The sequence below is a fragment of the Sylvia atricapilla genome, chromosome 4, assembly GCF_009819655.1.
Source record: "Sylvia atricapilla isolate bSylAtr1 chromosome 4, bSylAtr1.pri, whole genome shotgun sequence".
Taxonomy (NCBI): Eukaryota; Metazoa; Chordata; class Aves; order Passeriformes; family Sylviidae; genus Sylvia; species Sylvia atricapilla.
The window spans coordinates 3,894,387-3,920,333 of NC_089143.1; the positions used below are offsets into that span (position 1 = coordinate 3,894,387).

At 34.5% G+C, this 25,947-nt stretch overlaps 1 protein-coding gene across 2 annotated transcripts in view; it reads right to left on the reverse strand.

Moving 5' to 3' along the window:
- Positions 1-1,183: 1,183 nt before the first annotated feature.
- TUSC3 (tumor suppressor candidate 3) overlaps positions 1,184-25,947 on the reverse strand; it is a 109,817-nt gene continuing 85,053 nt past the window's right edge. The window contains exons 7-10 of one of the 2 annotated variants that reach the window (XM_066316774.1): positions 23,719-23,782; positions 11,238-11,312; positions 8,830-8,920; positions 1,184-1,619 (exon numbers count right to left, since the gene is read on the reverse strand). In XM_066316774.1, the coding sequence (XP_066172871.1) occupies positions 1,604-1,619; positions 8,830-8,920; positions 11,238-11,312; positions 23,719-23,782 (246 nt within the window). In that variant the 3' untranslated portion in view covers positions 1,184-1,603. Of the gene's footprint in view, positions 1,620-8,829; positions 8,921-11,214; positions 11,313-23,718; positions 23,783-25,947 lie in introns of those variants that run through there. The other variant, XM_066316775.1, reaches the window with a different exon arrangement.

Here is a 25,947-nt window from a genome sequence, read left to right on the forward strand (position 1 = left end):
CATCAGGAAACCTGATAACTGTCCTACCAGGGCTTTGAATGCTTGTTATACCACGGCTGTTGTTTAAGACCATACAATTTAATTTTTTGATCCCTTTTCTGAAGCTTCTAGCACTGACAAAAAGCTCTTGCAAATTCTGTCCTGGCTTCCTTTCACAGGCACGAGCCAGTCAACCGGACTCATGGGCAAGATGATCTGTGAACCACTGTGGGTTTTGAGTTTCAGTTTTCACTCAGCCTCTAATTTAAAAATTGCTCTACAGCCTTAGTGTTTTCACTAGGGTAATTAGGAGGTCTTGCTCTGTTTCTGTGTAAGATATAAGCTGTCTTTCCTCTTTCTTTTTTGTCCAAAAATGTTTCCCAGTTCTTGAAATTACCAGTATTTCTGGAGAAGGAATAGATAAAAGCATTACAGGAAGTGAGTTTTGTAAAGTCTAGTCAATCTTATCCCCCTATTTAGATGCATTTTTATATTATGAATGAAGAAGTTCCTAATACTAGTGACATTGGTACTTGGAGGAGTAACAGTTGGAAAACTACCAGTAGGGAGGAAAAGAAGTAGGACTGAGGCAGAGTATCTTGTGATGATTCTTGTTTCCTGAGCCACTGTGAATATACTGTGTAGGTGTATACAGGGATTTACGAGTAATTCACATAATATGAGATGTGAAAAGCTAAAAAACATAGTATTTTTAAATGGCATTATACTAATTCCTATAGAACCTTTTCACAAAGCACAGTGGACACAAAAGTGGCAACTGCTGTAACTCCAGTTCAACAGACTCACCTGTACTGTGTCACAAGTATCATTCAGGACAATACCTTCCTCCTGCTGCTACTTCAAGTATAAGCATGTTTTATGTTATGAAATATTGTTGCCTCCCACCCTCCCGTTTTGTCACCAAAGACTCAGCTTAAAAGAATCTGAGTTCTGACTGAAGTAAGCCTTCTCCTCTTCAAGATTCCACAATTAATTGCATCCTTTGGCATAAGAGGGAGATAAACTTGTATGTATTCTACACACTGCTGAGTCAGGAAAAGAACTCCAGGATGAAAATGTGTAGAATATAACTTTATGTTAATGGCTTATCATGTCAGAGGTGATCAGGGACTATACAAATAGTCTGTTACAAAGCAAAGTGAGGGTAAGGTGTCATTGTATAATTTAATGACATGATAGTTTCCACCAGGGTATATCTTTTAATAGCAGCTAAAGAACTGATGTTATTTTGTTCAGTTCAAAATAGACATCTCAAAACAAATTTGACATGAAAAATCTCAGAAACACCCTTTGGATCCATGTAGTACAGTTAATAAGGAAGACTCAAACAGAAGCCCATTATACAGAAATTTATTTTAATTCTTGAGCACACTATATTCATAACATTATAGGACTTCCCAATGAGATATTTACTATATATTTCTATAAATTACGCATTCATTGCATAAAACTCCATTCATTTCTCTATCACCACACCAGATAAATTATCACAAAAACAGATGAACAAACAAAAGATTCTTGAATATTGTAACATTGGTGGGCTGAAAATAGAAGTTATAGCTTGTCTTCATGGTAAGCAGCTCTAAATGAATCCCACTTCAATTCATTTAATTAAGAAGCTGAAAAGAAAGAAAACATGATTAAATGCTGAATAATGCAAATAAAACATAGCACCAAAATTATTTGAAAAGACTAATAAACAAGGACTTCAAAACATTTATTTGAAAAGTCATTTGACATTTGTGTAAAAATCTTTTTTTATATTCCATTTAGTGATTACTAAGCAAGCATGAAAGTTATCAAATAAAACATAAGTGATTGAAACTTAAATTTGCCTATTTAAAAAAATTAAAAAGCAAAACACTCTTCAGACATCTGTTCTCTTTAATCAAGTTTTGCATCTGCTCTTACTACTTGAAGTGAGCAATCTCTCCCAGGGGATGTTTCAGGTTTATTTAAAACTATCTTCTTTTACTGCTGAAGTGGCCCCAGAGCTGGGAGTGTAAAAAATGATTTGCAAGGCTCTATAGGATTGTAGACTCTTCAATTCTTAGTATTTTAATAAGTTAAGAAGTTCTCAATGATATTGCTGTTCCTTTACACCTGGAAGGAAAACCTGTATTTCTAAAATGTAGCTATATATTATGTGTCACACCTTTCTAAGTTTTTTACCAAGTCCCATAGACAGGGAAATAGGAACACAGACAGAGATTTGTGCTTGACTATGGACTGTAGCATACATGTAGTAATTTCATCAGTTTTTCCATTCATGGCATTAATTAATTAATCATTACAAAAAAATAAATACAAGCGCCACCAGCTTAAAAGACTGTATCAGGATAAAGATGTTCACTGCTGCAAAAAAGCTGACAAGCTCGTTAGGAAAGACATACAAACCAAAGCAAAACAGATGGCAATTGGTGCTGGAGGGTGAAGGGATAAAGGATAGGGAAAAGCTATAGCAGGAACAACTTCATGAAGTGATGGATTGTAGAGGGATGAAGCGGGAAGTAAGAGAATGCTGAGCACAGGACCAAAAACATAACCCAGGTCTAGAACAGTGTAAGGTCATGTATAGAAAAAGATCTGAGAGGAGAAGAGAGAGAACTAATAGTAGTGAAAAAGTTTGGAGAGAAGAATGGGAAACACTGAAGATTTCAATAATCAGAGAGTTAGCACTGATAGGCTTAACAAGTGTAAAACACTCAATGATGTAACAGCAAAGAAATATAAATACAGCAGTTGGATCACCATGCTACTACCACAGCTATTGATCTTTACTTTCTGTCTATAAGGGAACTGCACCTTTAGCAGCTAAGAGACATGATACAGAAGATTAGAGAAACACTGAAGGTTCTAAAACAAGTGTAAGAAAAAAAAATAGCAAAGAAAGAAAAACCCTAGGGCAGAAAGCTGAAATCTATCAAGTTCCATCTGGATATGAGGACAAACTTTCTTATTTCAAGGGTGACAGAGCAGTGGAACAGGGAATCCAGAGAGGTTGGGGAGGCTCCTTCTGTCAAAAAAACCTCCCTGGAAGAAATCTTGTTCCACCTGCTATAAGTGAACCTACTTTAGAAGAATGATTCATCTCTAGGAGTCACTTCAACCCCAACCATCCCAAAAAACCAAAACACCATGGAAAAAAACATAGAGTAGCCACAAAGAAGGAGATAGAGGGTGGGCAGTTTCTAAAAAAGTCAAGAGTAACCAACTGGACATCTGCTGGGATAGATCTGCAGCCAGACAAAAGAAAACATGTTCCCTTTTGCAAAGCCTGGATAAACTGTATCCCTCCAGCCATAAACTAGATGGGAATGGATAGAAATGGGTAAAAGTAAATGGCAAACTGTAAGATTTACAGGGAAGGCAATACAAGCAAAAAGAAGCATGTTCAATGGCATGATTATCACAGGACAGTCCTACTGGGAGAAGAGCAGCAAAACTCTTTGCCACAGTAAAGAAGCACATTCTTCCTAAGAGACCTTCCAGACATCTGGAATTCAGATCTCCCGTTTTTTAAAGGATTACAAACCAGCACTAATGCTGATGCTTCTCACAGAGAAGAATAGGGAGGTTTGTGAATTTTCATGAATTCAGCATGTTGTTAGATGGTTTAGATGAACAGAGGAAGATTGGACTGTGTTGCCTTCCATTTCCATGGCAGCTTCTTTCCTGAACAACACACTGTTTAGCCACGTTAATAGCAGTAGTACAGAAAATACTAAATATAAGGTATTGACAACTGTGTATTATTGTTTTCTTGTCTTTTAAAAGAATCCTGATTTCTGCTGTTGTAAAGAAAGTAGCCAATTTGGCTGGTGCTATAGATCAAATTGTGAATTCTGGTATTTATGAGAAGTAGGTTTACCAATTCATAAAGTTAAGCTGAATCAATTTAATTGTGCATGAAATATCTAAAAACCTGTTAGTAGTATGCTCATGTTTCTTAAAAAAATTAATTTCAAGTCTGTAAATACTATGTGTTCTACATGCTAACATTTTTCCAGTATATTTCCAATAACTAACTATTCTATTTTATTCACTTGCATTTAATTTCAATTTCAATATTACACAGGATTTCTTTACTGAAACTAATTTAATTACAACAAGGGTAGATATGTATACAGTGAATGTAAGGATTTTTCAAGCTCTGGGGCATCTTGCAATTTGTGTGTCCTGTTGCATTGACTGTCCTTCCCCAAGCAATAAATTAATACTTTATGTCTGACTTAACATTTATGGGGTTTTGATGAAAATAAGGCATCTTTTATTTATCATGCTTTGCACACCTTAGTTCATTTTCTCTGCTAGGCAATAAAGAATATGTATTTTCCATTCCATCAATACATAGTTCATAAGGCTGGTTATTTTTTATGGGTTAGCTAAAAAAAAAATCATATTACTCTTGTAAATAATACTGAAATATAAGGGCTATGAAGGATAATAGGATAATGAAACATTCAACTGCAGGGCAGATTCTAAAAAAAAATTCAAAAGCTACTTAATGGAAAATTATGAAAACAAGATTTTCAGGTATTCATTTCATTTAAATTTAGATTAAAACAACAAATGATAAAATGTAGGCTTGAAAGAACAATTTAAAGTGTTAAGAGTAATGAAACTATGCTAGAAGTTTTGTTCATAAAAAAAAGCAGAAAAAACAATATAGGGCAGTTAATTAGCTGCAGCAAAAGCTAGAAAAAAAAAATCCAATAAATTATTTTAGTATCAGTAAAGTTCTATCAGTGGATAGAACTTTTCTGTGTCCTCTTGAGGCAGTGTTAGAAATATTTACATGCCCAAAATTCCCAGCAATACAATACTGTGCTTATGTACTGATATCTTCTGTTCTGAAGAGCATCTTTTCTCATTCTTTTTCATATTCTGCAGGCTTTTTGGGCTGAAACTGCCTAAGGTGTGGTTTCCAGAGAGCCAAGTAAAGTAAAGCAAAGTAAACTTAGAGTTCATGGTTTTGGCTTATAGTGAAGTCTCTGTGTCACTCCAGTGTGTATGAGCTGACAAATGAAATGAAAATCTGTGTTGATATAATGACACTGTATTGCTCAGTCACTGAGTTTCTGATATTTAATATGTCATTTATTCACTTTAGATACTAGGATGAGAAAGCTTCCAAAAAACATTGTCTAAGATATATATCAACTCTTGTCTTATCCAAAAAGAATTATAAAGATAAAATGCTCAACAGTATAAAATGAAATTATTACACATCTTTCAGTAGTTAATGGTATCAATTAAAGTGAAAGCTTTACCAAAGTGAAAAATTTCATCTCGTTCCCATAAAAGAAGTGCATTAGTACAGCCATGAAAAAGTCCTGCCATGGCAAAAATGGCTTTAGCAGAGCCATTTGCTGCATGTGAGCTCATCCATCACGACTGTGTTCACTCAGTGAGTAACCTTCATGATGACCCCCACTTTACATCACCTTTCCCATTTCTATACTGCATAAGAGTATTTTACCAGCATATTAATTAAACATTTTTTTTGCCCAACCCGAGCCTTCAAGAAGAAAAATCTTGTGAAGGAAAGAATCAAATCAGAATTGGAAATGTGGACCTAAAAGAGTCAGACAAAATTACTGCCCCTTCCTATACACGCGCCCTCTAAAGAGCACCTTACAGACCACATTAGGAAAAGAAATAATGGTCTTTCTCCAGTTTTTGACTCTGGCTTTATGTTTATCCACCTCTGTTTTGATTTATCTTTGCCACATGGAGGTCACTGCAGAAAAGAGGATGCACAGCAGATTGTGTTCCTGTTTCACTTTTTAGCAATGCACGATGTTGCACAAAGGACTGACTTGGTTGTTCAGGGTGAGAGAACAGCAACAATTTAGGACGCTTAAATTTTTTTCTTTTTTTTAAGCAGGATAGTGAAGTTGATGCTTGAGGTCATGCATATAGCATTAAAGCAATTTCAGTTTTCTTTAACTGTTGCTTTAGGCAGGCCACCATAATGTTCCTTTTTTCCTGACAGATCATTAGTATGCATTGTTGTTAGTATTGTTAAAGGCAAGGCTTTACTAGCCTGAGGACAATTCATCACACAGACTCATAGTTTCAAGGTGAAATCCACAACCAGGGAAAGGAAAAGGATAGACATACTTCACATCTTAAGATGTATCTGCACTGGGATCAACTGATAAGGCACGGAACTTCTTGGAAGATCTTAAGGAATTCAGACAGAAAGATTAATGTATTTTAGCATATATGACTGAAGTTAAAATGCAGGATATGAAATTAAAAGGGAAAAGAGAAAATAACAGAGTTTATATACTTGGTCCTCCTTAGTGTTTTGCACATTCATTAAAATTCGTAAGAACTATCCACAAAACACAAAGAGGCTTCTCTAAAAAATGTTACAGGATTGTGAAGATGACACATTGAGACCAAGGAAATGTCAAAGACTCAATAGTATCTTTATTTAAAATAAGAGAAAATTGGGTCAGAGCTACCCAAGAGACCAACAGAAACACGAAAGATTTAAAACTGGAAAGGACCAGGTAAGAAAATGACACGTGTGAAACTTGTAAATGAAATGTGATAATAGCAGAGGAAAAGGATCAGCTCTAGTGATGGTTTCCAATTAGTCTGCATTGAGTGAGGATTTCAGATTGAATGATTAATTTATTTATTTATTATTATTACCATGAAAACTTGGAACAATCTAGGAAAGACCAACTAAGGCCAAAAGATCTTGCTTAATCATGCAGAAGCAGTAACATTATAAAAAAACCCCAAGAAAACCACATAACACTTAGCCAGCTCTTAAATGTTTTCTATGTATTAATCCATACACATTGTTCATCTCTCTATGAATTTAGCTGAATTGTAAGTTGTGGTATTGAGTCTACTTAGCTCCTCAAGACAGAATTTGGGTTATAGATCTAACAATTTTTTCACAGTAACAACATGATGTGGCACTATTTGATTTTATCATGATTGTGATGAATTATTCTTTTCAGCATTGTCCTGGATTTATTTTTTAACCAGCTTTAGCATACTAACAGTACACTTAATTTTGATATGCATCACCTATCAAACTGATTTGTTTTAAATATTAAACTTTTAATAAAATTCTGACCCCTAGCCCCAAATCTTTGTCGTTTATTCTTAGTTTGGATAATAAAAGAGAAGTATGAAATCTACATAACCCTGCAACTTATGCTAGACACTCCCATTAAAAGATATCTGCTATTTCAATAAATTCTAGATTAATTGTGAGGAGAATAAAATTAAAAAATCCACTCCACCTAGTATTATTTGCATTGAACAGATTAGCAAGGAAGGAGGGAAAAGCCCTATATTATTTAAATTAAGATTCCCAAAGCTTATAATACCTGATACAACATGATCTTCTCAGTGTTTAGGTTTGTGCTAACACCAAGTATTGTGTTGGCATGCAAACTCACAGAGCATCCTAATGCTCACAGTGGTGTTCAGCACCAGACATCCCAGTATCAGACAGCAGCCAAAACCCCCTATTACTGCCAACATTCACAAAAGCAATGCAAGGTCTGGCACAGATCTATAAGCACGTTGTTAATAGTGATACACAAGTGAACATTCCTAAGATGAACTAAAAATTAAAACAATGCAATTGCCAGATTCTCTTTAGTAACTGATGAATTGCATGGCAAGGAACACACCAGCACCACCTTCTACATTGAATAAACTTGTGATGAGAAGATGGAAGGGAGCTCAAAGGGTTGCCATTCTTTGGCAATGCTTCTCAAGTGAGCTTTGAGCTGCAGATTAGCCTCATAAATTGTGCTCCTTTAAAGTTTAAGACTTAAGCAGTTAATGGAAGGTAAGAATACCTTACATTTAGGAAAACTGCATCCTGCCTTTCACCCCAAGTAAGTCAAGCTAGAAGTAATCTCCAGAGAGGATGTTGGGAGGCAGGACAGACTGTGCCAAATGGCAGACTGTTAACTTCATACTGATGAAATTTTGCAGTATGATGCTACTGGGCCCTTTATAGACCTCTTTCCTTAGCAGAAATTACTAAAAAGCAGGAGCACACCTTGTGCACATACTGCAATGGGAAGAGTTTCCTTGGCCTCAGTATGGTTTTATTAAATAATAAAACTAATCTGAAGCAACCTAAATGTCAATTAAACAGCCCAAAGAGACCAAGCTCTGTAAAAATGAGAATAGTTTTGAAGTCTTAGAGCAAAAACTAATAGAAAAATTGAAAGGTAATCGCTGAAATGTTACATCTAACTTGGTTTTGCAAGGCTGAATCCTTTTTAGTGGAATATAACAGAATACAAAACTGGCTCTTGTACTAATCATGTGGCCTAATGAGAGAAATCTACTTTTGCACTTGTCAGAAAAATTGTAGCTGTTTAAATGACAGGTGTATATATAATTTAGAAAAACTATAATCCTTTCTCTCTTCCATGGAGTGGCTGACAAAAGAAAAGGGTACTTTCAATGAAGTAAAATCTTAGCACCATACAGTCCCTTGTTTTTTTGTGCCCTGTCTTATGTACATCTTAGTCACACAAAAATAAATATCTAATAAAGCCTTACAAACAAAAGGATGTTTTCCTTTCATATTTTTCAGGGGGCACTGCATATGCCACACATCTGTGCTCAAACCCTGTGAACTGCTCTGCTTTAAGAGACATGCCAACCCCAGCATTCCAACCCTTTTTGGTTTGCTTAAACTAATCACAATTCCTGCTTCTACCATCTTCCACTGACTGCAGTGGTAAAGATTAAAGATTGTTTATTTGAAATCAATTCTTAAACTTTTACAAAGCTATTACAGTCTATAGGATGAGAATTTAAAGACATTACCTGTATGGGTAGCCATGGTATTTGGAACGAAATATGGACAGCAGGAAGCTGAAGAAAAAGACCACAAGACCAAGGCCTACCAGACATATTACTGGAAAAGAAAAAAACTTTGTTTATTAGCACATAAAAGATTTAAAACTGCAATCCCTACAAAGAATATTATTTATGTCAATCACTGATTGAGAATTTTGACACAGTTAAATACAAAATGTAACTGCCTTGACTACTGAAGCCCACTATCTTCTGACAGGATTTCAAACAGATATGGAAATAATATTTATGGTTATTAGGAAAAAATAACCTGTCAAGGCAAATATATTTTCAAGAAAAAAGTAGAAATTTGAAAGTCAAATGTATGTGGATGCAAACACCTTACTGCTGATAATGGATTTAATAACCTATTAAATTATACATATCAAATAATGTCATTTCAGGCATTTGCTTGTTCTTTTCGGAAGAAAAGAAGTTACATTCAGAAAAATGTCCCTTGACTAATGGAATCATGTTCTCTCTAGTCAACCAGCTATGCCTGAAGTAACAGTAAAGGCAGCTTAGTAACTACTTTATCTAGTTATTAATGGCTAAAAAATTCACTGTTCTAAGTTCCAAGGCAGGCAGTCAAATCACTTTTTACTCTTAGCTCACTAGCAGTATAAATCTTCAGGTTCTGAAGGTAAATAACAATGATGTAGATTTTCTGATACCATCCAGGTGAAAATGCTCAGCATCTTTTCAGACAAAGAACGAACCAACAAAGTAAATGGCTAAATTAACAAACAAAATTTGGAACATCTATTGGCATCCTGTGGAATAGTAGCATAAAACCTTCTTGATTGTGATAGCCCACTCTATTGCATGTAAATAAATTCCTTAAAAAGGGGGACATGTTATAAATTGAGATGGAGCTCATTTACACTAGATAACGTTTTGATTCTAGTGAGGCACTTTGATTTTAAAAACTCCTCTTGTACTATTCCCACTTGAGCCAACCCTTTGCTATTTAATTGCAATATTCATGCTTCAAAAGTGTGCTGCCTTTGAGTGAAGGATGAGAAAACATGAAGCCAAGGAAACTGACAATGATGCATTTTTTTCATTAAAACTGACCATGTGGAAAGTGATACATGTCAACTGGAATATAAAATTTCTACAGTTATTTTGAGAAAACTAGTCATGTACAAACCTAATAAACACACTTCATTATAAAGAAATCACCACTCACAAATATGATTTCCAAGCATGGATGAATAAATTGGAAGCATGACCGGTACAAGGCAGATACACAGAAAGCATTCACATAATGGCCACAAAGAGCAAAGAGCCTGAATTTTTACTGCAGTCCACTGACATTTCACTGTGCCTGTGTTCACAGGCCAGATATAAGATCATATTCCAATTAAATTAATGTCACTTTATCTTTTGACACCACTGTTAAAGCTAGTTGCTGTAGAAGATATTCAGAATTAATGACACATCTACAGCTTGCTGAAGGAGACCCTCAAATCACTACAGATTAGAGAGATCTCTTGCCATTCAACCAGCTACTATGAAGAGTTCTAGAATGCTTTTAAAGAAAATAGTTGGCCAGCTTTATCTGCAATACTGTTTATTACAGGGAAGCTAAATAACTGATCTTGAAAGAAAGAGGAGGCACTGCAGGAAATCTGGTATCTTCCAAAGACCTTCAGTGGCTTACATGATAAAAATAAGTTAGGAGATGCAAAAGGTACAAAGGCAGATGGGCATATTTGTTTCAACCTGTGTCACACTCAGTTAAAACTTGTTTGACAGAACAGTGATGAAATTCGATTCTGGATAAAACAATTTCCTATTGTGTGTTTATGTGATTCCTTGACAAAAAAAAACAACTCACCAATATTCTGAGTAACAACAAAATTCAGAAAAACATAAAAATTGCACTTCAAGTTAAGTATCTTTAGACATCACAGATTAAGGTATGTTCTGTGTTTTACCTTCTGCTGGGTTTCCACCTTCCTCTGGAGACATGATACTGGCAAAAGTACCAAATACGAGAATTTTCACACTCTTTTGGATGTTATCATCTCAAATGCATAATTTCATTTCGAAAACCTTTTGAAACTCTTGTTCTTTATGTCACCGATTTCTGATATAATTCAATAGCCAAAAAAAGCATTTATGCAATGTAGTAGAGATACTATGTCAAGGTGTACCTTGGCTGTGAATCCCTAAAGTATTTTTTTACTGTTACTATTTCATGTGAATACAGTTTCATCAACAGAATTTTTATGCTCTCCTCTTTTCCAAACAACTAAAAGTAAACACTGGTTTAAGGCAGAGACCTTCTGAAAACAATCAGATATTCACTTGTAATTTGGCAGTGTCTTCTAACTGTCTAAGCATTACGTTAGCTATAAAGTACAACTTACTTCTCCTTTTTCCAACATCCCCTTTGGAGGTAGCAGCTTCATTCAGGAGCACCATTCCCATGGTGATAGCAGCATCTGTATTGCCATTGTCAAGGAAAGCAGCAGATGTGTGGATAGCTCAGAAAGCCACAAAGGTACATCTATGAACTACAGCTTTCAAGTTCATAAAACAAAAGAAGGTTTTTACATACAACAACTGCATATCGCAAACTGTACTGTGCTCATACACTCACCTGTGGTAAAAATGTGTAGGAATTTTCTTTGTGCATTCTGGATTTTAAAAAAATGAAAGAAGGTTAAAGAAGCTTTAAAGGATAAGTTATCAAGTAGGACACAAATTTTCGACAGTTATAGAAGTAGCCATTTCCCAATATTTTAAAATATTCTGGATTTTGGTAGCAAAGGATTTTTTAAACGTGAAAACTAAGATCCCAAAATCAGTCACTGCAATTGCACACAATTCACAGGTTATTTGACACCAACTGAAGCAGTTGGACTGGTTTGTCTTCCTCTGCATTTAGATAAGACATTAACTCCCTCTTTAATGTCATATTGCTTAACAGTTTAGCAGAGAAACATCTCAGAGGCAAAGTCCTCAGTCACTTTCGGTGTTTTGTTGTCTCATTATAACTGTTACAAATGTGAACAAGTACATAATGATAAAACAATTTCACTAATCCAGCAAGCTCTTAAGCCATTCTCTTAACTGTTTATTTGAAACTGTAGAAACAAAAAGGAACAGTTTCTACTGTGAGTCACATCTGTTCTGAAGCAGAGGCAAGCCAGAATGCCACTCTGAAGAAAGTGTGAATCACAGGTCACAACAGCAGGAAACAAAAATTCAACACACTTTTCAGATGGTCAGAGAAGGTTGGAGTTTTCAACGTTTCTTAATCCAGGGCATGAGGACTAGAAACTTCAAGAATAAGATATTATTTAAACACAAAATTCAAGATATTTCAAACATACTGAACCCATAAGTAATATCTGCATCTTGCAACATTACACTTGTGCTAATCATAATATATTGTTATTTTTCATTTTAGAAACGTTCAAAATCAGACCAAAATGTTCAAAGACATCTGAAATTTCCATTGTAAAATTTTAATTAAGCTGAACTTGAGCAAAAGGATTTAGAACTGTCAATGCTAATACAATCACACTTCATGGGAGATGTGCAGCCTGATTCAGATTTGACTTTTTTTTTTATACACACAAACTGAGAAAAGCCAAATGAAGAATAACAAGATTTCAAAGAGTAACATCAGTGGTGAAAGATGGCAGAAGCAAATAGTCAACCGAAAAGAAATATAGTTTTTAACATCACATCTTTGATGCAGACATCTACCTGCAGTCCTAAATTAAGTTCTAATTAAAATCATGCTAGTAGCTCAAATTAAATTTGTCACACATGTAAAAACAGCAAGGCATACGTCTATTTATAATTGGTTATGTTCAAATCTTCCAAAAGCTTATGACTGCACTTGACAAAATATTAAAAAAAAAAAAAAGTGAAAAAAATTAATCTTGCCATGACACAAAAATTGCTTTCTAAAAACTTGACTTGTTAAGAGTCAGATCCATGAGCACATGAGACTGGGAATCTCCTGTGCAATTGCTATGCTACTAGCAGGGAAAAAGAACTGGGGAGAATGTCAGGAGAATCATTAAATTCTTTATTTTCCAGTGTTACAAAAGCAGAAAGATGAATTAATTAGAGCAGATGCCATAAACAGAGCTGAGAAAAAAATTTACACATGTATTTCTCCCCTATTAAAGAAACCCCCCTAAGGTAGCATTATTTTATAGCTTTTCTTTACCATGTCCTCACTTAGATTCATAATAGTGATTTTCACCCGAGTTTAACAGTCAAAGGGAAAAAAAACCCTTTGTTCCAAGATATAAAGGTAACTCACCAAATCCTCCTGATGCAAAGGCTTTGCACCTTTTTGCAAATGTTTTGAAATGCCTTGTAAATGGTGGTGGTTTTTTGTTTTGTTTTTGGGTGGTGGGTTTGGGGTTTTTTTGGTGGTTGGTTTGGTGTTTTGTGGTTTTGTTTTTGTTTTGTTTTTTGCCTTGATGATCTCATGCAGTATCAGTACATAATGCGATTCTTTGATTCTTTGCTATTTCCCTTACCTGGCTGCTTCTGAGGAACAAACCAAGAACCATGCACTAAAAAGCCATTTGGGAGACATCCCTTCTGTAACGTAGTTCTTATTTTCTTAGCAGACCATGAGTTTAATTCACTTTCCTTACCGTCAGGAACAAGAATCTCACAAAAGTAAGTTGTTTGCTCTGCAACTGAGAATCACAGATCTGTAACCACCCGAATTGTGCTGGGTTTTTTTCCCCCCTCTCTTTTGGAGCTTCACATCATTACCCCTAAAACTTCCCTCACACTGTCACTATTTTTGCTTCAGTTGTTGCTTTCTAACTTCAGTCATCATTGCTGAGCTTTCAGCCTCATTGGCTGCCTTTTACCTTCAATGATATCAGCTTCATAGTCATATTGTACCACTGTGCATGGTACTTGCCTCAGCTCCCTGATGCCAAAATAAAACTTCAACCTGAGTTGACATTTCGATACAAGAATCAGCTTTTTACCACAGAATATATAGCTTATTCACTATTTTTCACTCATTTCGAACGTTCTGTGTTATGCCTTTTGCACTATACTGATATTCTACAATATAAAGCAACAGTCCCAGCTCTGAAAAGAATCTTTTACAGTATTGCAATTCTCTAACAGTGCAGAATGTAAAATTTTAGCAAGTGGTTACTTGGACAGTTTTTCATCTGCAAAAAATGATGCATCAAAAGATGTACTTATTTTCCAATTCCTCTTTATCTGCCTCACTATGCATTAGGAAACTACTTTGAAAAGATGGGGGCAATGTGGCACTTCGATAACCCATGGCAAGGAAATGTTTTAAATTCAGACATTCATGTTTTCTGATAAATTTATTCCTCTATTGAATTGCTTTGTGTAAATCCTGTTATATACCTTCTCAAATCATTACACTTTTACACATGAAACTTCTGCTTTTCTTTTTCCCAGCCAATACATGCTTTCAAAAAAAACTGAAAACATATTATTTACTTTGAAAGGGTAAAGGATTTTGAAAAGGTTTTGAATTTTGATACAGCAAGAAACACAGTTTTAAAGTAGGATGAAAAAGACAGTAATCATCACAATTTATAAGCTTATACAGAAAATGATCAGTAGTAACAGAACAAAGTATTCAGCCCTGAAAAATTCAAGATGCTTTATCAGAAGTAGGAAAAAACCGGACCACAAAATTCAAAACAAAACAAAACAAAATTGGATCAATAAAATCCAAAATTATAGTTATCCTAAAAAATGAAACTAATTGCTAGGAAATTTGGGATACTTATTACTAGTATACTTTCATAGAAAATTTAATCACAGAATGCCCAAAAGGAAGAAAACCTGATAATTCCAAAATTTATCAATGTAACACATAATTTACACACTTAATCGACAAATTCATTCCTAATTAGTAGTAAGTGAGGAATAAGAAAAGGAGAGAAAATAGCTTGACTTAGCATTTGGTTACTTTTGTGAAAAAAGTTTGGTGGTTTCATTCATATTTAGTCGCATTTCTGCCAAGGGTGCAAAATCTGGCACTTGCATTACAAACACAAAGAAATTACTACATTTTAAAATGCAGCTCGTGCAGCTGCTTAATAACACATGAGCAAGGAAAACTAGAGAACAAAATATTCATCCACTTGAGCCTGTTCTCAGTTTACTCTTACCTAAAATGGGGATAGATTATCACACCATCTTTAAAAATTGTTGGTTCAATTAATCACACATGGAATAAATAAAAGCACGTACTTTTTTGTCAAGGAGTAATATAAGCAACAGAAAGATCTATGGTGGTTTCATCTTCTGTCTCTTATTCTTTTTTTTTTCTTCTTTTTTTGTTTTAAATTTTTTATCTGTTGGTTTGGTTTGGTTTTTTGCTGGGAGGGGTGATGATTAGAACACGAGAAATTCTTTGTTGGCCCCTTTTAGGTGGGCATATTATGCTGATAGAGATATTTATTTTATAAATAAAATATATAAATAAATAAAAATAAATAATATAATATTTTTTTAGAAATAAAAAATATTTCCTACTGAGATGTAAAATTTTATGTTTAAGATGTTTACTGTATGTTTCATCTCATTGAAGAATGATAATTCCTAAATCAGAAGCTGAAAAAGTGGAGAACAGCCTGAAAATTATTTATTTGAATATGGATTTGTGGATGAATTTTACACAACCAAGCTGTATTTAAGTATTTTTTAATGGCCTGAAATCCAGTTGTAATCATACTAAGAACCCTGACCATACTTTCTGTTTAAAACCTTCTGGCTTCAGCTACACTGAATGGTTTTCCAAGAATTTTAGGAAGTATTATACATCTTGGCATCGCAGTTCTCGACAGCTCCTTGAAATACGCATCTCCCAACAGTGAAGTAGCTCTAAGTTTGCATTTCAACCACTGAAACACCAACTATACTATATCACTTTCTTTCTTCATGCCTTTTCACCATTTTAACAGAGCAGAGAATAGATTTCATATTATTTCAGAATTTCCTATAGTGAAAAAGTTTATTATTAACTTGAGGAGTTTCTGCTTCAATTTATGAACTGGTGTTTCTAAGCCACAGATAGTGTGATGGAACCATTGCTCTTGTGGTGCTCTTAGACACCTGAGCATGGCAAGGCCACATAAAAGCTACAGAAGAAGAAAAAGACTCTGGAATCTGTTATAATTCAGCTGCAAAATGGAGCATAGAGATACCTGATTAAATTTGTGTTGAATCACTAATCAAACATTAAGAATTTTTCAGCCTGATTTATATATCCTAATTATTCACATTTAGGATCAGCTAAAACTAATGCTGGGGAAATGATTTTTATATTTATTATTTATGACTGTTTCGGTTGTATAGATTATATCTGATGAAATGTAAGGTTTAATGCTGTCCATCTTGCAAATTTCTATAGTGTGGTTTGCCCCACAATCTCTTTTTCTAGCTTTACTTATATTTTGTAATCCATTTCTCTGATTTCCAAACATATATTTCAAATAAATATTCAAATCAGAAAAGTATAAACATCTCCAGAACAGGTAGATGTATAACAGTACTTTCATTAATGTTAAGCATACAGAGAAACAAATAAATGAGGGAATTTCTTAACAGTTTAAATTAACTTTTAAACACAGATACATTTCCTAAAACAAACTTCACTTAAGCTATTTTTAATTATTTATGAAGCTATATAATTTTCCCTCAGTATTCTAACAGTGTCTTACAAACATCTACCTTATTTTCAAGCCTATTTCCAACATTACCCTATCTCCAACACTAGACCTAGTATGTCTCATCTGTGTCTTAGCACACACTTGATACGAACATGCAGACACAATCTCTCTTGCTTTCTCTAAAAATCTATAAATATTTTTGAGAACATCACACATTCTTCTTTCCTAAGTCATCATTAATATGAGTCTAGGCTGTCATTTAACTCTCCATCATTGCTAGGATCTAGGCAATATAATTTATTTCTTAGCTGAATGCACTTGAAGACTACTCCATTTAGCAGAAGGTATCTGTGGATCCAAAAGGTAAAACATTTAACTTTGGACTAGATTTCTGCATCTTTTAGTCATTCAAGCAAATATGTTTCTTAATCATTAAAATATCCATAACAATAGTTAACTGAAGCAGCTGACAGCTAAATTAGTTTTGCAGGGGTCTGCACTTCCATTGGAAAATTTTAACCAGAAATTGAAAATGGCTGAAAATCACTGAAATTTAGAGTTGAAATTTAGCATGCAGAGGACACACGCCGTATGTGAAGGTAGTTCACCAATTCCAGTTACTGCAATTAGCTGATGAAAGATTATCAATTATGTTTCATGCTTGCTGTGTTAAGAAATGCCCAACTGTAAATTTAAGGTCTCTGCATATCAATCTCCCATTTAAGGGGCTTTAATGTTTTTTCTAAAAGGTCATATGATGAATTGTTTTAAGGTCAAGCAGTAGGAGACTGAGGTAAATAAAACTGTCCTGATTTTTCTAGCTATAATCTCCTTATGCTTCATTACATTTCAGAGGAATCAGACAGCTTCCAGAAGACTCAGAGTAAGTTACAAGGTTAAAAGGCAGAACTGGCAGCTAATGCAAGTAAATATTAGAAAATGTGCAGGATGTTCAGCTGCTTTGGATGTTGATTTTCAAAGTTAATTAGGAAACATGCTTAAATATTGTATAATGTGCTTTTGCTCCTAACTTTACCCTCCATGATCTTCTTCCTTTCTTATCCTTAAGATCAAGAATACAATAATCCTGTCTCACTGCTTTAGTTACCATCCTCATTCACTTTACCATACAATCTCTGGGAAACACAGAACTAGTTGTGCATACTGATGCACAAGTGACAGAATCTTACTACTGAGAGCTAAGTGAGTATTATTCTATTGATATTTGACTCAAAATTTCAGATCCTTATGGTCAGTGACTCTGACATACAGAAAGTCATCTCTTTACATTCATCCTATGGAAAAGCTTCCTCACACCACAGAGGCACTTAATACACTGAATTTAAATTCCCTCTGTAGGACAGGAAATCTTTTTCATAATAGGCATCATTTAAATGCTACCGAAAAGATTTGTCCTTTTCCCTTTCAATCAATATCTCCTATCCACCTATTAAACTTTGCCTTGGGAATTCAAATTAGGAAACTGAAAAGACATTTCCATTTTTACTTAGGTGCTTGTGTTTAATCAGCATCAATGTTAAGTTTAATAGTAATTTTGAGAACACGGACCAGGTAATTATAAGTGCTAATTCCTATAATAATGGTTTAGGTTTATCATCTGTATAGGAGATACAATAAATACATAAATAAATAGTTTGCTTAATAACTGAAACTCCTTTGATAACAGAAATACTTACTTTTAAATTTCCTCCTTAAAGTAAGGATCCACTGTTACTACAAAAGGGAAAAAACTATGCCATATTACACTCAAAACATTTTTATTTCTCCAGGGAATGACATAACAACTTGATGAAAATTCATTAGAAATACTGAGCAGTGTCTACAAATAGGAGGAATAAAAGCATTTAAGAGATTTTTCAAATTCAACACAGCCTATCCACCATGATTATTCCTTATCTTTCTTGCTGTATCTTGACACCCAGAGCAACATTTACAGCTGAACACTGCACAGTTCAGTGCCTTTTTGGATACAACATTTTGGATATACACTATCTGTATTCAACTGTAGTTAATTACAAAAGTAATACTGATTGTGTAGTTTGCTGCACATCATTTCTCTTAGGCAATGACAGCTCTTCATCCCAGTTATCTCTCTTTTGCCTTTATGTCTTCTTAATAACTCTAGCAGCAGCACTTCAATACCCTTGTCTTTAGTTTCTCTTTCTTGTCTCTCCAAGAATGTCAAATTACTCAGCATCTAAAAATTTTTATTAGTATCCGATCATTTCTGCTGACTTCTCCTATCTCTGACCCAATTTCTGTTAGAAGAGGGTTGCAAGAATAGACACCTGGAACATCTTCTGCATGGGGAAAGAGAATTTTTCATCTGGGAAAGGAGAAAAGAGAAATATCTTTTGCAAACTCTATAAAGCTCCAAATAGAAGAGAAAAAAAAGAGAGAATGGACTACTTCCAATGACTTATATACTGAAGTCACACAGTACATTTATTTTGCAAATTATAGGCTTAAAAAATCCTAAAGGAATAAATTCTGCATACTACATGAAGTTTACACTGCAAATTTATTTCTATAGAATATTACCCCATAATTAATTCAAAAAAGAATTAAAAAGAAGTAAGAATTTATTAATTGATGACTAGAAGCTATTACATTCTTTATGGTTGATCTGGCTTAAAAATCCCTGAATCATCTACTCCATCTGGGTTTTTTTCCCCCACAATTTTTCCCTATGTTCTTAAAAGCCATTTCTGCACTAATACACGTGGATGTAAACTGATGATAACTTGAGAAGATGCTAAACTTTATTGCTAAATCCAAATGTGTTTAGATATTAGCTCTTTTTGCATGGTAGAATTGGATATCTAGCACACAATTAGACTGTCTTACCAGGATTGCAACTGTGAATGAAATCATTTCTCTGTGTAAACTACTCAGTCCTAGGGTCTTCAGAGATACCTGAACTCTTCAAAAGGAAAACCTTGAATTACAAACTGCACAATTACTAGCATGTTTACAGTTCCACATATGTTACTATTTTTATATAATTTATATTAAAAAAATATGTTAAAAAATCTATTCCATGCTCTTATTTAAATAAGTTGTCATCTGCCATATTTATTCTGCAGCAGTTATACTTTTATTTCTGTAATGACTTTTTTGGTATTTTCTACTTCATCAGAAAGTCTCCATACAGGAATAATTCTAAAGGCCCCCCAAAGTATTATGTGTATAAACTGGACCCAGCTGCTTGAAACACTGATGAGCAAGCTGATATGGGGATATATATTACATAAAACTTCCTTCTCAATTGCATATGACAACAAGGTTTTGTTGTTTCTGAGGAGGATAAAAAAATTGGCCAATTTCAAAGAAAACTGAAAGCAGATTGAAAAGACCAGCATATTTTTATGGACATACCCTCAAATTAAATTTATACCTAACACTTACTCTGTATTCCTTTTTCTCCATAAATAATGATAATTTTCTTTTCAAAATTTTTTTAACCTGTTGATTTATGGTGAAAAATGAGCTAAAATGGGGCATGAATAAAAGCAGACCTTGGCTTTTGTTTTATTCCTACGCAATAAAAAGCTAAAACATAATGGAACTCATACGTCTATTCTACAGAGTGTTCTATTCATTTCCTAATGAAAGCTTCACTAAAGGTATTCCACCAATTCTATAAGGCTGGCAAAAGAAATCCAAAAGGAAGCCAAAATGTTATATCAGACAAGATTGTAATTCACACCAGAATGCACCAATTTGGAAGGTTCAGACTAGATAAAAAACAACTTCACATCTGAAAACTGCCCAGAAAGATTATGTGATGTCCATCCTTGAAGTTTTGAAAAAACTGCACCAGACAAACCCAAGAAGGACAAGCTCCAGTGTTCGTGATAATCCTTCATTAACAGGAAGATTGCTGTGTGTGACCCCTTTCAACCAACACTTTACACTTTTATGATTTCCATAATTATTTTCTGAAGGCAATTCTCCAATACAAGAGAAAGAGGAGACAAGGAACCAAACTGAGTAAGACTCATCTTGTCAGGATAACACAAAGTGCTCAAAGTAATAGCCTGGAAGTCACAGAAGTGTATAATACACAAGCATCATGATACCTTGGAGGTCTTTTCCCACGTTAATGATTCACTGATATCCAACCATGTCTTTCCAGTGTTCTCTGCTACATGTTCATGAAGAACTGCAGCCCACAGGAAAGGCTCACATCGGAGAAATTAATGGAGAATTTTCTCCTGTAGGAGGAAGCAAGGGAAAAGTGTGATGAGCCCTCATCCTGACAAAGAAAGAGAGGCAGAGAAAAGTGTGATGAACAGGACACAACTTCCATTCTCCATCCCCCTGCACCACTGTGGGAGACCAGGCAGATAAACCAGGAGCAAAGTTAAGCCTAGGAGGAAGAGAGGGGTGGGGGGAAAGTTGTTTTAAGATTTATTTTTTATTTCTCATGACCCTTCTCCGATTTGATTTGTAGTAATTTTAATTAATTTCCCTGAGTCTCTCCCTGTCCTTCTCTTGACCTATGAGCTTTCTGCAACATTTTCTCTCCCCTGACCAGTGAAGAGTGACTGAGTGGCTTTGGGGGGTCCCTGCCCAGCCAGGGTCAGCCCACCAATGAAGTTCAACCCATCAGGAGTCCTTGGTGAGTACACTGTATGTGTAGATATACCTGGTATGTAATCAGTAACTTTGTATAGATTTTACTGAATTTAATTTTGCCTTATAAAATTACTTAAACTAAGAATCTGACATCTTCACAAACCCTTCTTACCCAAGTCCTAATTATGTAGCTACAGCCTGGAAAACCAGATCTTTATAGAGAAATCATCTAGCAGATGGGGTAGAATCACTGTCTAAACTAAAATACAGAAATGCAAAGGAAATTCATATTTTTTCATCTGAGGTATTAAAAATTCACTTTATAGAGAAACACAACATTGCACTTCAACATCTGGCAAGAAGTGACAAGCTTACTACTACAAAGTAAAAAGAAGGAATCAAATTAAACATGTACATTACTGGAATAGTAGTGTCCTGTTTTAAAATTCAATGCATCTTTTAAAGGATAAAATGAATCTGGCATATTTTTTTCTATTTCTCATATTTTCTAACAATGTTTTCTGAATAAAAAAATAACGAAGAAGCAATTGAGCAGCTTGTAATTACTAGCAACATTGAAAGAATACAGGAATATTAATTTTCATGAGTAAAGGTTAAACTCTGTCAAGATTTCATGTGAAAGATTTCATCGTGAAATTTGTGTGTGACAAAAAACTCATCTAAACAGTATTGAACCATGAAATGAAGCCTTAGAGAATTCTTTCTGTAAGTGGCAACAAACAACACCACTGAAAGGATTCTTTCAGACAGCTGCATTAATGTTGCTAGCCAACTTTCTGATATAAAGACAGTATCTGCCAACAAAGTTATCACTTTCATGCCTGAGTCAGAGAAGATATGTCATCAACAAAATTTTTATTTATTTTTAATATTTTTCTGGTTTGCGGGGTTTATTTTTCTTGTTCTCAAGCAGTCAGTGGGACTGTTTTAGATAACAGATTTGTTTAAACTGTGGCAGTTCACAAAAAGCACAAAACTGTGAACACATAAATTCCAGCTCTACAAAGGAAAGCGTAAAGATGACACCAGTAAGATGCATACTCTATCTAATAAACAAGAAACTTCTCATATGAAATGAAAACTGTCTCTGTGTAACTTTTTAAAAAATTGTAGCGTTTAAAGCAATAATCACCGAGTTTTGATTTGGTGGTTTTCAGGTGGAAACTCTACAGATGGAGACTCTACAGGCCCTCTGGGTAACCTGCTTCCATTTCTGTGCACCCTGACAGCAACAAGCATCTTCTTGTCTTCAGACTGATTTTCCTGGTTCTCAGTTTTAGTCCACTGCCTCTTGTCTCCTTCCTCTTCATGTCCTCCAATCAGGTTTCTATACACACTGAAGAGATCTCCCTGAGAGTCTTCTGTAAGTTAAACAGTTCCAGCTCCCTCAGCCTTTTCACACAGGATAATCCCCTAAATCATCTTTGTGGCTCTTTGCTGGACTCACTCAATTAAGTCTGCAACATTCCTGTACAGGGAGACCCAGAACTGCAAACAGCATTACAAATATTCGATTTGCTCTGCAAAATATGATCATAGCTTTGAAACAAAATTAATAATGGCTATTTATGAAGGATATAAGGTTTCACGAGTAGCAAAATGATGCCAGGCAAATGAATGTAATGAAGGTGTAATGATGGTGGTGTCTCTGGATAGGAAATGCCAAAGATGAAGGTAGATATGGAAGTTAAAGGAAGGGCAGGTTCTAAGGCAACATAACTTCAGAGAGAGAGCAAGAAAGTAGCCACGATCATAAAACTGGGATCCTATTACTGCAGATTGCGAAATATTATTTTCTTTTGCTTGTTCCCCGTAGAGAAAGGTATTTGTGATGGAACTACTTAACTTTAAAACTGGTTAAAGTAGAGTTCTCATCAATGGATAAAAATTATAAGAATCAGGGTTTAAAAAACCCAAAGAGCCTAGGAGTTTTTCTTACAGTTTATTAAAATTTTGACAAAAAAATGCCCAACCCACCCTCCCCCCAGAAAACCCCAATTTTACTTCCTCTGACTCAGTAAGACTGATAAAAGTAGATCTCAAAGTTTTTCTGTGAGAAGGTGATGTCAGAACAAATGTGATTGAGTTATTTGTTTCAAGAAGTAGTAGTAAACTTTATAGATTACATGGGGAAACAAAATCCAAGGACTGTTGGAGGACAAATCATCTTCATGCACAGCTGGTAAATCTGTATATGTCTATCTTGTAAGCAAAAAGAAATAATTTTTTTTTCATTGAATTTTTAACTATTGTAAGAAAGATTAAAAACAGAAGAAAATTAGGTTTTGCCACTGGAAAGGCAACACTGAAAAGAAAAAAAAATTAAGAATAGTAACAAGGCACAAGACTGACAAAGGAGATAACAAGGTGCACATAGGTGAAAAGCAATGCCAGTGTTACTTGGCAGTAAATAGCAACAACAATGAATATTTATTTCAACATATAATAAAGTAAGCCAAAATACAATACCTGCTTAAATGTTCTATGATATTCACTGGCAGAGCAATTTTATTTAACAGCATACTGTGCCTCATCTTGGTTTTTTAATATTTATCACCAGTTTGAAGGATACTCAGCAGAAGAATAATATGTGACTCTGCCACAAACTGAGCCTGGCTGCTTCCATGTATGTAACTCTGTAAAATAAAAATGAAAAACATTCCTCTTTAAGAAATCCATTGAAAATGGCACAACCAGATGTGTGAGAATAAAACCTGTTTTTCAGAAAAATGCAGGCAGCAACGGCTAGAAATTAATAGCACAGTTTATGTATGCAGGTTTAGTAAAAAGGAATGTTAAAAATTTAGGCAAAGCACATAATGTTTCAAACACGAAAACATTTGGCTGAGATCTTTTTCACACTACTGCTACTGTGGAATAAAGCACATGCATTTATTTGCTCGAGTGATCCAATTTTTCAGAAGGGAGGTGGTAAAAGCAAGGGCATGTCACAGCATGGTTTTTACAAAAGTGAAAACTAAAGCCTGCCTTAAACAATTCATTCTACTTTAGTCTTTCTCAGATTGAGTGAAGTTTCTTCATACAAAGTCTATTTTTTGTCTTTCTTCAGTAAGGTACAATTGTGTCCATCAAAGTTCCTAATGCATAAACCATCTTATTTATATGGAAATGTTGTAAAGCAAATGTTAATACTAAAACTAAGTCTAACACAGTCTACTGCCTTCTATCCCAAAGAACTATTGTTAACGGGCTCACTTTGTACATTTATTTTAAGAACCTGTAGAGTATTAGAGAAAAGCTGTTAGAGTTTATTGTTAACTATCTATGACAGCAATAAAGGAAGCAAAAATCTGAAGGACTGTCAACACTCAGATAATGAGGGAGATTGTCATCCTCTCCTATATCAACTACAAACGTTGAGTACAGTTTGCCACAGAATGCTATGGGAAATTAAATATATTATTTGTATGTATTCTTCATAGGCATAGACAAAATTTTCACTTGAATTAAATGGAAAGAAAAATTCTCACCAGTGAGGTAGAGAAACAGAAAACTTTTTGTCCTCAGTCTGAATGCAGGGTTTTGTTAGTTTGTTTATTAACTCATATGTGTTGCTTTAATTCAGTTTATTCAGAATAATCCTGGCTTAATACCATCCTTGTCATGATTTAGAATAACATAGATTTGAAATAACTGGATGCTTCAGCACACGAAAGAATGCCTTCACCCACACTAGTTAAAATCTGACTGATGCTGTATCAGATCATGCAATTTATATTTACTCAACAGGTTGTTATCTATTGTTTTCAAAATTTGTATTATGCTCATTCAAATAGCCAATTCAAACCTAAACCATTCAAACTTCATGTACCTAAAGTTTCCACTTCTCTTTCTTTAACGAGATAAAAATTACTGATCTCATAAGACTATCTCACTGAAGTCTGATAAGACAATAAGCCAAACTGTATTTCTTGATTTAATTTTTTTTGCATGACTTATAAATTTCACTAAGGCTACATTTACATACACCCCCCCCATATATATATATATATACACTCACATGTACATAAAAGAAAAGAAGGAAATACGAATATTTCACATTAATAAAAATTAATAACAAAGTTAAAATGCTTGATAGATTGTGTATTCTGATCCAGTTGTGACCACTGTCCTGTGAATAGTGTCCCTCTGTCACTACTTTGACATTGGATTGTTTGGTTTTCCTCCTAATAGGAATGAAGAGAGTCACTTCCAAAAATTTTATGCTACTACTTCTGATGACAAAAACCTGTTCCATGCTGGGGAGGAATCACATTTTAAGTGCTGGTCTTCATTACCCCTCATATAACTTTACTTAAAAATAAAGTTCTGGTTTCACTTGGGAATAAAAAACTACAAAGAATTTTATTAATTAACTAGGACAGTTTCATAACCATGTAGCTGTCAAACCTGTACAGTAACCACGGTTTTAAAAATGCCAGCAAATATGCCCTCAACTCTGAAAATTTCAAATATGATTTTTCAGTTGCTATTCACACTTGAAAAATTGACTAAAAATTACCTTAAGGATCTTAATTCTTAAAAAAATTATCACCAGAGTTTGCAGCCAACCCACTTTGCAATACCATCTGTGTAGACTGCTTGCAACGCAAAGCTGAAACACCACAAAGAAAATACTGAAAGCTTAAAAAAACTGATTACATGGTTACTGCTTTTAAAATCACATTCTGATTTTAAAAAGAAGAAGAAGAAGCAGAAGAAATTCTGATTTAAAAAACTTTACGGCAAGTTTTCGCATGTTATTGAAGTGGCAGAGCGATTTAATGTAATGCACTAACAG